Below are 11,003 nucleotides of genomic sequence, written 5' to 3'. Positions count from 1 at the left end.
AGTTAATTCAATAACTCGTGATGTGCGTTTAAGTGGCGGCGCTGGGCTCCCTTTAAATTGTGCATCTTCAGAGACAATTTAAGGATCTGAATGGTCATCAATGGAATAAAAGGCCACTGTAACCACATCGGTGTTTATTTGGCTTTTCTCAGGGGAGCTCAAGCACATGTGGAGCAAACAAAATCCTCAGACTTAATGATATTGACCTTTTTGCACAGCCAATCAATGATCCCCTGACTGTGTGAGCTTTGCCACAAAAAAACATTAAACCGCCGATGTTCACCTAAAGCATGACGAGACGAAACTGTGCTTCAGGTAGACCGAAATTTCCACAAGCATTTGCCATTAAAATCCACGCGCTTCCTGCTGAGGAAGAAATAAATGCCTGCTCCATTAATCTACATCTGGAGGAAATTGCTGTTCCTTGTAATGTGGCACCCACAAATAACATCAATTATAATCATCGTATTCATGATACCTCTTGTGCCATTACTTGTGGGGGGAAAAAAGTGCTGCCTGAAAAGTGTTTCAGCTGCCTTTGATTCATGACGCAATCTGTTGTTCCAAAGAGGAAAAAAAAAAAAAGACTTTGAGGGGGGTGATTAAACAAAACTCAGCAGTTTTACGACATTTAGCAGCTCAAACTCCAGAGCTCGTTTCCAACACGCTGGAGGCTCCAGCCTCCAAGGTCAGGTCAACGTTTCTTTAAATGATAAAGGATTTGCATCCCACATCCTTCTCATCACAGGATACCTTGAATCTTCTCTTTCACAATTACAACAACATGCATCAGATCTCAATGAATGCCTCATTAAGTCCCAGCGGGGCTACGATAAAAAGATCGGATTCGATATTTGTTGAAGAATGGATCTCATTGTAATGGTAATGTCACAGATTTGTTTAATGTTCAGTGTTCCGGAGCTGAGCTCAGAGACAATGAGTCCTAATACAAGAGAAGAGATGTTTGAAATAGAGTGAGGGGGACCAGAGCACCATAAGAGAGTCAATGTGCCTTCATGTGCAGCAGAAAATACAACATACAGATACGTCTGCTCTCAAATATGCTTTAAATCCAGTGTTCCAACACATTTTCTCAGATCTTCATTTCCTGAATTTAACATCAGATGTATTTTTTTTTTGTACATTTCTGTATTCTTATCATGACTGGGGGCCTTTAAAATAAAAAGTTTGATAGCACACTAAATAAAACAAATTAAAATGTGACAAAAAACCACACACATAAGTTCTCAGCAGTTCATTCCCAAGTTTTACTGACCTGGAATCGACCACACTCGTTCTCCATATTTGGATAAACCAGTGATATAAAAGCCTCCAGTTTCACTGTTTCCATTTTACACAACACCCCCACACTACACATTTACTGTAACGGCTGTGGAAGAGGAGAATGTGAACACAAACAACCTGAGCCAGCGAGGCTCAATTCAGATCCAATCAAATCGGAGCCACATTGTGAAAAGAGCTATTAGGTCATGTTAGGTGTGGTACCGCCGCTGGAAAGCAGAGAACATTCAGAGCGCACGCTGATGAATCATATTAGGCTGAAGTGTTGCAGCGGTCCCTCGACGGATCTGTAGTGCAGATGCCAGATGGACATGGAGTGGAGCTGCGTGGCGATACTCCTTTTCATTTTCACTTTGAACTTCTTCCAGCGAGTGAGAGAAGGGTTTAAAAAAAAAAAAAAAAAAAGATGTTATAACAATCTTGGCACAACTGTTGAGCCACTCATGAACAATGAACAATAAAAGGCATGACTCAATTCTCTACCCTTTTCCATTTGGTTGCTATTATTTGTTGGGATGGCGCAGGAAGCCAGGAACTCTTCCCATCGTTTCCTGAACAAATCTCACCCTGCCTAATAACGCTGAACGTGGCATCTCCTGACTGTAATTACGTTCAAAGTGAACGCTGTGCTAATATCCATTACAAAGGCAGAGGGTGACAGACTTGAGTTTCTGGTCTTCGTAAGTTGCAGGCGCAGCCGCGTCTGAACCGAGGGGCTCGGTGGGAGGAGAAGCACACCGGAGGCTGCTCAGATGATGTGGGCTGCCTCTGGCCATGACAACACAGCTACGCATCTTTACTGCTGCCAACACAGACCCGTTTATTAACATAGTCACTTGACACCGGCATATGCTTCAGGCTGTGTGGGCGAGGAAGTCGGGTATGAATGCTAACAGGCTGTTTGTGTCGACTGGAACAGGATTTACTTTGTGACAACTAGACGCCAGTCTGAGTAAAAAAACACAGAGATATCATAAAACAACAAATTAAACCAATAAAATCTGTATAAATCTTCATCGACCGCATGTGGTCGAATAATCAGTTGGGAAATAAATACCAAAATGTCTACGAATTGACAAATGTCTACGAGTTACTGGCTCCAGAACACAGAATACACCAAAAACTGAAAGAGGAGGCCAAACACACAGCACAGCATTGCATAGTTTTAAACCAAGACCTAAACCAGAGTCCTGTACCCGCTCACATACACATGGCTACATGTGCAAAAATGCATCTAACAGGGACAAAATACAATTATCATTACGAATCATATTATTAAATGAACTGGATGTGAGTGGGTGAAAGTTAAGCTTAATTTCTTGAATGAGAAAAGTGTTTTAGGTATTAAAAAGTGTCATGTTGGTGTTTGATTTGTACGATACATTCTCAGTAACAGCTGGAGCCTTTAAACAGAGCGCTATGGCCTACGTGTTTGGTTTGAGTGGGGATGCATGTGATACGTAACAGGTTGGTTCTGATACTTACTGCAGCTTTACAGGTGCAGGAAAGGTACGTGTTTGAAAAACTGTACATATGCAGGACTCTGGCCTGCACTGTGGCTGCATTTAAAGGAAGTAAAAGTAAACATCTTCATCAATGCTAGAGAGCAGACAGCTCCGATCAATCCAATAAGTCCCAGAAATGATCGCAGCGGTTTCCTCCACATCTGCGCTGAGATCTGTCGCTGTCCACTGGTGCTGGGATGTAGTGAACAGGACTAATGGGGTGCTGTGAGATTTTTGGCTTCTCCTCTGAACTGGGAGGATTGTTCTTTTCTTTTTTGGTCGTTTCCACTTTGTCCTCAGGCCAGCCGGTGCCGTCTCCGCTGCGTTTCCAGAGCACATGCGAGACATCTGACTGAGGGTCCCACCGTGTTTGCACTTTAATTCAGACATTGTAGTCTGGCGCTTTTCCCAGCGGTTGCCTCAGTCTGATCTGAAGGGTCATGAAGGCGCCCACTGCCACGTGGAAGAGGATCTGCCACATGTTCCTCAGTTCATACAGATACATGTTGGACAGACAGATGAGTGCAAACGCCAGGAAGGACTTACTGTTCCTCCACACGGAGAAGTAGGTAAACAGGTAGCACTGAAAGGAGAGAGAAGAACGTGAATGATGCTCTTGGGTGCCACTGACATTTCATTAATGTCATCTGCTCCGTGCGTAAGAAATCCTGTCTGATAACTTTGTTCCCCTCGTCGGTCCACCACCAATTTGCGGTGTTCCATTTAATGCCAGGAGCTGCACAAAAGGAGCTGATGAAAATGTTTTAGAGAAGGTAGAGTGGTGAAAGGCACTGAGCTTTTGCTAATGTTAGTCTAGCTGACAAGCTGCTGAGCTGTAAAGTGCAGGGCTGTTAGTCGGCCAGTCAGCCAGTGATGGGCTGCTCTTACCGCAGACTATCACTTACCTGATACAGACAGGCTGCTGTGCCGAGGAAGAAGGCAATCACGTAATTAAAGTCTTCATCGTCATTCTGCAGACAGGAAGAAAATGGCCTTTTTTTTAGTACTAGTCATCCACGTCTAGACAAAGCACCATGAAACCAATATGACAAAACACTCAGTGGTGGTTTTTTATTTAGTCTTGTCTAGTTTATCAGGACATGATGTCACATTTACAGTTTCAAGGGACTGAATGGACTCTGATGCACCAAAGCTGAATGAATTCTGCAAACGTTTCTGAAAGGAAAGTTCAGCTTAGGGACAATTTGGATCCTATTTTGGTATTTTGCTTATGATAACTATTGCACAATATGATTATATGAATGCAGACGGGACAGGAAACAAATAGCCAGATTATCTAAACCACTTTATTTGGAGGTAAAACTGAAAGTGAGCGCACACATAGTGGCAGTAACAATTCCTCACTGCATGAGAAAAGTGTGCACATGCAACTACGGTGACAGAGGACATCCAAGGTGAGCAAGGATGTCTGTCCGTCGCGTCCTCACCTGCAGTATGCTCTCTATGGCGTGGACTCCTCGCAGCAGGTTCAGGCCTCCACAGAGGACGCTGAGCACACAGGACACGATGCCTGGGAGAGTCACTGGCTCCAACATCTGTGTGGGAGCTGCAAGAGAGAAAGGACGAGGAGCTACACACTCAGCACATTCTGCCTTGACAGAAAAAAAACCTGCTTTCCAAAGCATATGACAAAACATAGTGCATACGTCTCATGAAATGTAATTATCAATGGAAACGATTAGACGCAGGATAAAAGGATGAACAGGAATGAAAAGCCAAGCATGCATTTTTAAAATCTTCTGTCTTCCAAAACATTCTGGCACAGTAAAGGGAGTAATGCGTCACTATTATCAGATTAGCATACTTCATCCCCCAGGACAAAGTGATTTATATCCTAAGAAAACAGAGACTGGCAAGGGCGACCGGCAGAGAGCAAACAAAGCGTGGAGAGCCGCCCTGAAGAGGATGTCACGGCCAACACAACAGCTCCAACTGACCCGCGGTGGCATCGCTTAGCTCGGGCCAGCTGAGGCGTGACGGTGCGTTCAGGAGCGAGAGTGGAGCTGTTTGACTGACCAGCAGACATACGGTATCCTTGAGGCTCCTTCTCTTTCTGTTCTGCTTCTTTTTTTGGTTTATGTTGCAGATTTTTTTTTTTTGTAATTGAACACAAACGTGCATATGCCAAACAAATGAACTGGTATTTGTAAAAGGAGAATGTGCAGTGAGGAAGTGTTTATTCAGAGCAGGCGCACACACGGTTTGAGCTGAGACAGCTTGTTTTAGCAGTCTACTCGGTGCTCTGTGAAATGTCAATCAAAGGCGCATTTATAAACATAATTGAAATTCTTTATGAGTAATGACTTCAATCATTCTTTTTATTTACATTCACGCCTGTTCTTCCCCTCTGTAACAATCTCTTCTTTTTATTGTGAATTATGAAGTCTGCAGAGTATATGAGCTCCATAGATTAATCACCGATGATCGTTCGGATGTTTGATAATGATGATTGAGCTATTGTGCAATGAAGGTTTGCAGGTACATGTGATGAATTTGCAGTATAAACAGCCACAACCGTGCACAACAGCGGCTGCTCTGGTGATGCAGCACAATTGGTGAAACTTCGCTGTTTCTTTGCAGGCACAAGTATCGACAAGCAAACGAATGTTTAGAGGTGTTTCTAAGTTCATTTACAGCTAAATGTGGGAGTGGGAGTGCATGTGGACCCAGTCATACAGCCTTAGAAATCTGACTGAAGGAATGCATATGCTCATTTCTGTGTCTGTGCGTACACAGAGTATTAGTCATGCATCTGTGAGTTTTATGCATCTGGCCACTGGAGTTTATAAAAGAAGCAAATTGCTTCAAACTGATATTCAGCCAGATTTTATGCTGTCGCGCTTCCAAAAGTTTACTGTATACACTGTTCACTGCAGGAAACAATGAGAGGGTAGAAGCAGTGGTAAAATGCAAAAATGAGCTCTTAATTATCCCTAAAAAGAAACTATTAAAACAACTACAATTGTTTTGTGCTGCAAATGGTACTTTTTAAATACATTTTGGCACAGATTAACATGATTTTCACCAGCTTTTTATATTCAAAATGACATATTTTTTTGTTTGCTTGAAGTGAGACTAGTATCTTTCAGCATGATAATGGTCAATAGAAATAGAGTTCTTTCATGTGATACTGTAGCTGATCTATAAACTAATTCCAATAATTCAAGTGTCATTCAAAAAGGTTGGTGCTGATGCACTCTGAGAATGTGTTATGGCACGGCTGTGCACCTTTAACCATCGTAACAAGCGTGTGGAAGAGTCAAACTGACAGGTGCAGCGGTACAACCACTGAAGGTCCTTCACTGCAGAGGTAAAGGATCCAGTATTATGAAGACCCCCTGACCCCTCTCTGTCATGGTGTTACAAAAATCAGTGCTACCACTGTTAACAGCGCCCAGTCATGAGTAAGATGAAATGAGATAAGGCTTAATCATTCCCCAGAAGTCAAATGAAGTAGGTAGTCTTTTAACAATAGATAGGTGGATGGGGTATGTATGGGGAGTGTGTATGTCCTACCTATGCCCTTGTATTTAGAGGGCGAGTGCACCGAGAACCCATTGATAGCCCGCAGGTCCTCCGGGGAGAGCTGGTAGGGCGGTCGAAGCTTGATCTCTGTCTGCATGTCAGCCAGGTTGATCTTGGTGGACAGGGAACGAGGGCTGTTGTAGCGTTGTTTCGTCTTCTGGATGAAGGTGTCTGATGGATGACAGAGAGCACAACAACAAGGTGGTTAAAAACCCAAGGAGCAAACCAAGGGAGACAAAGACATCATCTGTATGGAAGAGCAGCACATTCTGTCAGGGTTAAAGCTACATTTCAGTCTTTGACACTCTGACGGACAGGAAGTTATTGTTTAAGTCATTTATCAAGTCTAAATACCAATCATTCTCGGATTTCTCTTTCTAAATAGAAGCCTTTGCTGATTTTTCCTGTTTTCATATTAAAGCAAATTGAATGTCTTTGGGTTTTAGATAGTTGTTGGACAAATTAAACAATTATTAAATGAATCATGAAAATATTAAACAGATTAATCAAAAGTAGTTAAAATCATGCAGCCCTACTCAGGACAGACTATAATGTTTAGTGGGGATATTTGCATTAGTTTTTTAATTTTTTTTTTTTTTATTACATTTACCACAGCTGTATTTCCTGCATTTCCCAGAATACTTTTTATTGATGTACCCCGTTCTATTTAAGTTTTTCAACATAGACAGGAAGAGGGAACAATTCAAATTGTAATGTGTAATGAGCAAATAAGCAACCGCAACATCTTCTAGTCTACAAAAAGCAACAGTGGAAACGAATGGAATCTGATGATCAGAAACACCTCTGCTCTGTGACTCTGAGCTGACATCATAAGGCTGACCACGTGATAGCTGAAACATGCTGTAAAACTCCAGCTCACCAAATTCAATAAAGGAGTACGGCCGCACGGCGCTGCTGATCCGTTTGGTGTCATAGGTGACGATAAACTCCTTCTGTAGCTCGTCCAGGAAGCAGAAGGCCAGCACATTGGGATAGTTTGCAGTGCACACCATCAGGTATCCAACACCCAGTGCACTCGTGAAACTGAAACACACACACGCGCAGAAACATTACTACTTTTCACACACCCCACTGTTTTCTCCTGACAGACACCATGGGAAACTGTAATTAGGACACCAAGCTAAATAGAGTGCAGATTATAGGAAAAAAACACAATGGCAGGTCTGATTCTGCAGGCTGCTGCTCGAAACACAGCACAAACATGATTTCAGCACATTTGTGCCTAAAATGTACACGTTCACAGCTAATTAAACACAAGACCCTTCTCACATTCACATGCACCTCGGCGCACACTCTATCTTTGGGCCCTGCATTGTTAATTGATACACAGAGCACAAATTAAATTCCGCCGATACAAAGACTTCTACATTATCTGTGTAGCTCAGAGCACGATTGGGGGGGAGGCCAGTTGTCGCAGCAACATCTAAATTGAGGTGGAACATAAATGTCCACTAACAGCACAGACTGATGTGATGCTAATCATGTGGTTAGACAAAAAAAAAACAACATAAACATAAGTATAGATGGAAGAGACCTGAAGAATCTGATACCAGCATATGAGTATGTAGCTGGTGAAAACCACAAAATCTACCTTCACAGTTAGTACACACCATCAAGTCGATGCTGTCAACACTGATGGGAGTGTATTATAAATATCACACTTGCAGCAAGTTAGTAAAGTTCATTCATATTGTGGCTACCAAGAGCGAACACCACAAAATGCTTCACAATAAAAGAGAGAGGAAACAGGAGCCTCAAGGGTCCAAAGAGAAGGACTTTCATATGTAGGAGCCACAACTTCAAAGGCACAGTCTCCTTTAGTTTTAAACCTGCAGGGAGGAACAACCGTCAAGCCCTGATCAGAAGACGTCAGACACCTGAAAGTGATACAGGCAGGTGTCTGACTGCACAGAGCTCTAACGCTGATTTCAACAATCCTCGACTGGATTCTGAATTTGATAGTGAACTGTTTAAAAATGGGTGTCTTAAGACCTTTTACAGGTTGTTCCCAATTATCTTCAAAGTCTCTTGACAGGATGCTCAGACCAACAGTCTCCATAATATTTTACTGATACCATATCAGTAAATATAAAGCATGAAGTCAGTGCTGAGTAAAAGATAAAGTTGGTCCTCAGGTACAGTAAAACTGCAGATGCAGAAATACGGAGTTACAGCATGAATATGTTAATACTATAAAATGTAAAGTAGTCTATATAAAGGTTACTGTAGAGTCCATAAATCCTATCAAATATGGTATATTCTACATCCCTATGAATGTCCAAAGAGTCAGCTATTATGGTTACAGTTTACAGTTGAGTTATTTCATGCAGAATCATAACAGGAACCTTCTCCAGCTTCATGATACAGACGTATAACAGAGATAACAGCCTCTAAAGGACCAATAATATCACAGAATAGATTAACCTGTGACTTGAAACGCTGCCTGCCTCGTTCTGACCTTCACTGTCTTCTGACCTTCTCTTCCTCAGATGCTTCAGGCTCCCATTGATTAGAGACTCTTATCAAAGGAGACTGGCAGTAGAGCGGTATAGCTGACTCATTAATGGTCAATTCTAAGTTTCTTTTGAGCTCATGTTCTCTGTCTTAATAAGACTAATTAGCTCTTAACAAACAGCGCCTGAGAGCGTTTCAAAGCATTTCCCTAAGCATCACCGGGTCTTTTAGAAGCATTCTGACACCTTGAGTGAAGGCCGAGCTGTCAAATCACTCAAATTAAGAAGCATTTTTCCATCAAAGATGTGTTAGAAGGGGTCAAGAGTAGAGCAGAAAACTGTCAGTAGTAGACTGTATAATCACCCTTCTGTGTCAATGGATGGAAATTCAGAAAATGATCTAAATCTCTAAATTATATTTTACACCAAGAATTGAAATTACGTTAAGTAAGAGTACTCATCGTCATACAGATAATACTCTTATCTAGGAAATACTAACAGTTATCCACATTTAACAGGGTATCATAACCGGATATTCTTGGTTTATTATGACCTACTTCACATTATATGGTCCAGTCTTAAGTGTGCAGCGGTCGGGGAACTGGCCGAGTTTCTTGGAGAGGCCTTTCAGGTGCCTCTTGGTTTCCTGAAGCTCTTTGTCCTGCTCATAGTCGGTGGATGCAGAGAGAGGCAGGCCATCCCCAACCCGAACCACAGAGGCAAACAACACCATCGACATCTTACAGCTGTGGCAATCTCACTGAAGCCCTGCAAACAGACGGAGAACAGGCAAGAACGCTTGTTGAGAATGCAGCATCCTGAGTACCTAATGCTGTGTGTGTGTCAAACAAACGCATGTCTAAATAAAAGATATATTCAATTTGAGTCGTTTACTGACAAAAAATGGGGAACATTTGCTTTTTTTTCTGTTTTTATATCATCATTAATTGAATAACTTCAGATGTTGGACTATAGGTCAGACAGCACAAGCCATACAAAGGTGTTACCTTTGTGCTCTCAGGAAATGACTTCACAACTTCCTGACATGTTACAGAATAATGCCTTATTAATTATTTGAAAAAAAGGAATCAATAGACTAATCGATAAGAATTTTTAGTTGCAACCTCTCCTGAATGCGTGGGTGGCAATTGAGTCCAATGAGTTTGTAACAAAGTCTCTAACTTTGTTTCAGTCCTTGTTTACTGAAGTCATCCTACAATGGTAAAGCAAAACTAAGATGTTGCTGAAACACTTTCATCATCTCTGGTTTTATGACAAAATTGAGAATTGAAATGGATAGCGCTCAGGTGCCAGTTATGTTGCTGCATGGAAAATGTAAATTATTGTATAGCTGCTAACCTTAATTTACAGCTTCCTCGAAAAGGTCTGAGCAGTCATACATTTATTCTCTTATTAACTAACATGAAATATTCAACAGTTTATCCGAGCATCTCGGCAATAAATGTGCAACATTACACCCCATTACCAAACCAAAGAGTTCATTTGGCATCTCTTACTCACACTGCGACTTGCTAATATTGCTCATAATATGTTTTTCACCACATGTCCCCCTTATACGTTTTGCAATTCTATCAGTTTTATGCCAAACAGCCAGTTCCTCAAGATCCCAATGAAACCCGGCTGGGAAATGAGTGACTTTGGTGCATTGTCAGTACAAATCCAACCGTCCATAGCCAAGTCTAATCGTGTACAACACATGCACAGTACAAGGGGAAGGTGAGGGAATTCTTCAGGACAAAGCAGGAAACTTCAAAAGAAAGTGCTTTGACGGTGGAAGAGCATTATGTCAGTTGCTGTTTTCTCCAGAGGCATTTTCATTTCTGCACAACAGAGTCTACTTTTAGTTAGCAAACAGTCAATGAGTCGTGAAGTCAGGCAAAAATGTAAAACAGGGTTTATGAAATGTTAATGTACTGAAGTTCAATAAATATGAGATTTTAAGATTTTTTAAGAGCCTCTGCTGCTCCACTAATGAACAGGGCCTGTCGGTGCTGTGGGGTCGGTCGTGCAGGAACCATGGACAGCTCCACAGACTGACAGGAGGGGCGTTGAGAGGAAGCCTCGGAGGCTTTCTGTCGTGACGAGCTTTACCGCAATCGTGGCAAACATTTCATAGGTTCAAGGCAAACTCAAGAGACAGGCATTTACACCTTGT

General features: G+C 42.0%; 1 protein-coding gene across 1 annotated transcript in view; it reads right to left on the bottom strand.

Moving 5' to 3' along the window:
- Positions 1–114: 114 nt before the first annotated feature.
- The window catches only part of sec22a (SEC22 homolog A, vesicle trafficking protein), an 11,464-nt gene continuing 575 nt past the window's right edge, over positions 115–11,003 (bottom strand). The window contains exons 2-7 of the mRNA XM_076746516.1: positions 9,385–9,595; positions 7,234–7,397; positions 6,345–6,524; positions 4,256–4,374; positions 3,713–3,778; positions 115–3,390 (exon numbers count right to left, since the gene is read on the bottom strand). Of these exons, the coding sequence (XP_076602631.1) occupies positions 3,190–3,390; positions 3,713–3,778; positions 4,256–4,374; positions 6,345–6,524; positions 7,234–7,397; positions 9,385–9,566 (912 nt within the window). The 5' untranslated portion in view covers positions 9,567–9,595 and the 3' untranslated portion in view covers positions 115–3,189. The remainder of the gene's footprint in view (positions 3,391–3,712; positions 3,779–4,255; positions 4,375–6,344; positions 6,525–7,233; positions 7,398–9,384; positions 9,596–11,003) is intronic.

Source organism: Chaetodon auriga, chromosome 13, assembly GCF_051107435.1.
Source record: "Chaetodon auriga isolate fChaAug3 chromosome 13, fChaAug3.hap1, whole genome shotgun sequence".
NCBI classification, from domain to species: Eukaryota; Metazoa; Chordata; class Actinopteri; order Chaetodontiformes; family Chaetodontidae; genus Chaetodon; species Chaetodon auriga.
The sequence above is the reverse complement of the archived record's forward strand: the minus strand, read 5'-3'. Positions and strand labels throughout refer to the sequence as shown.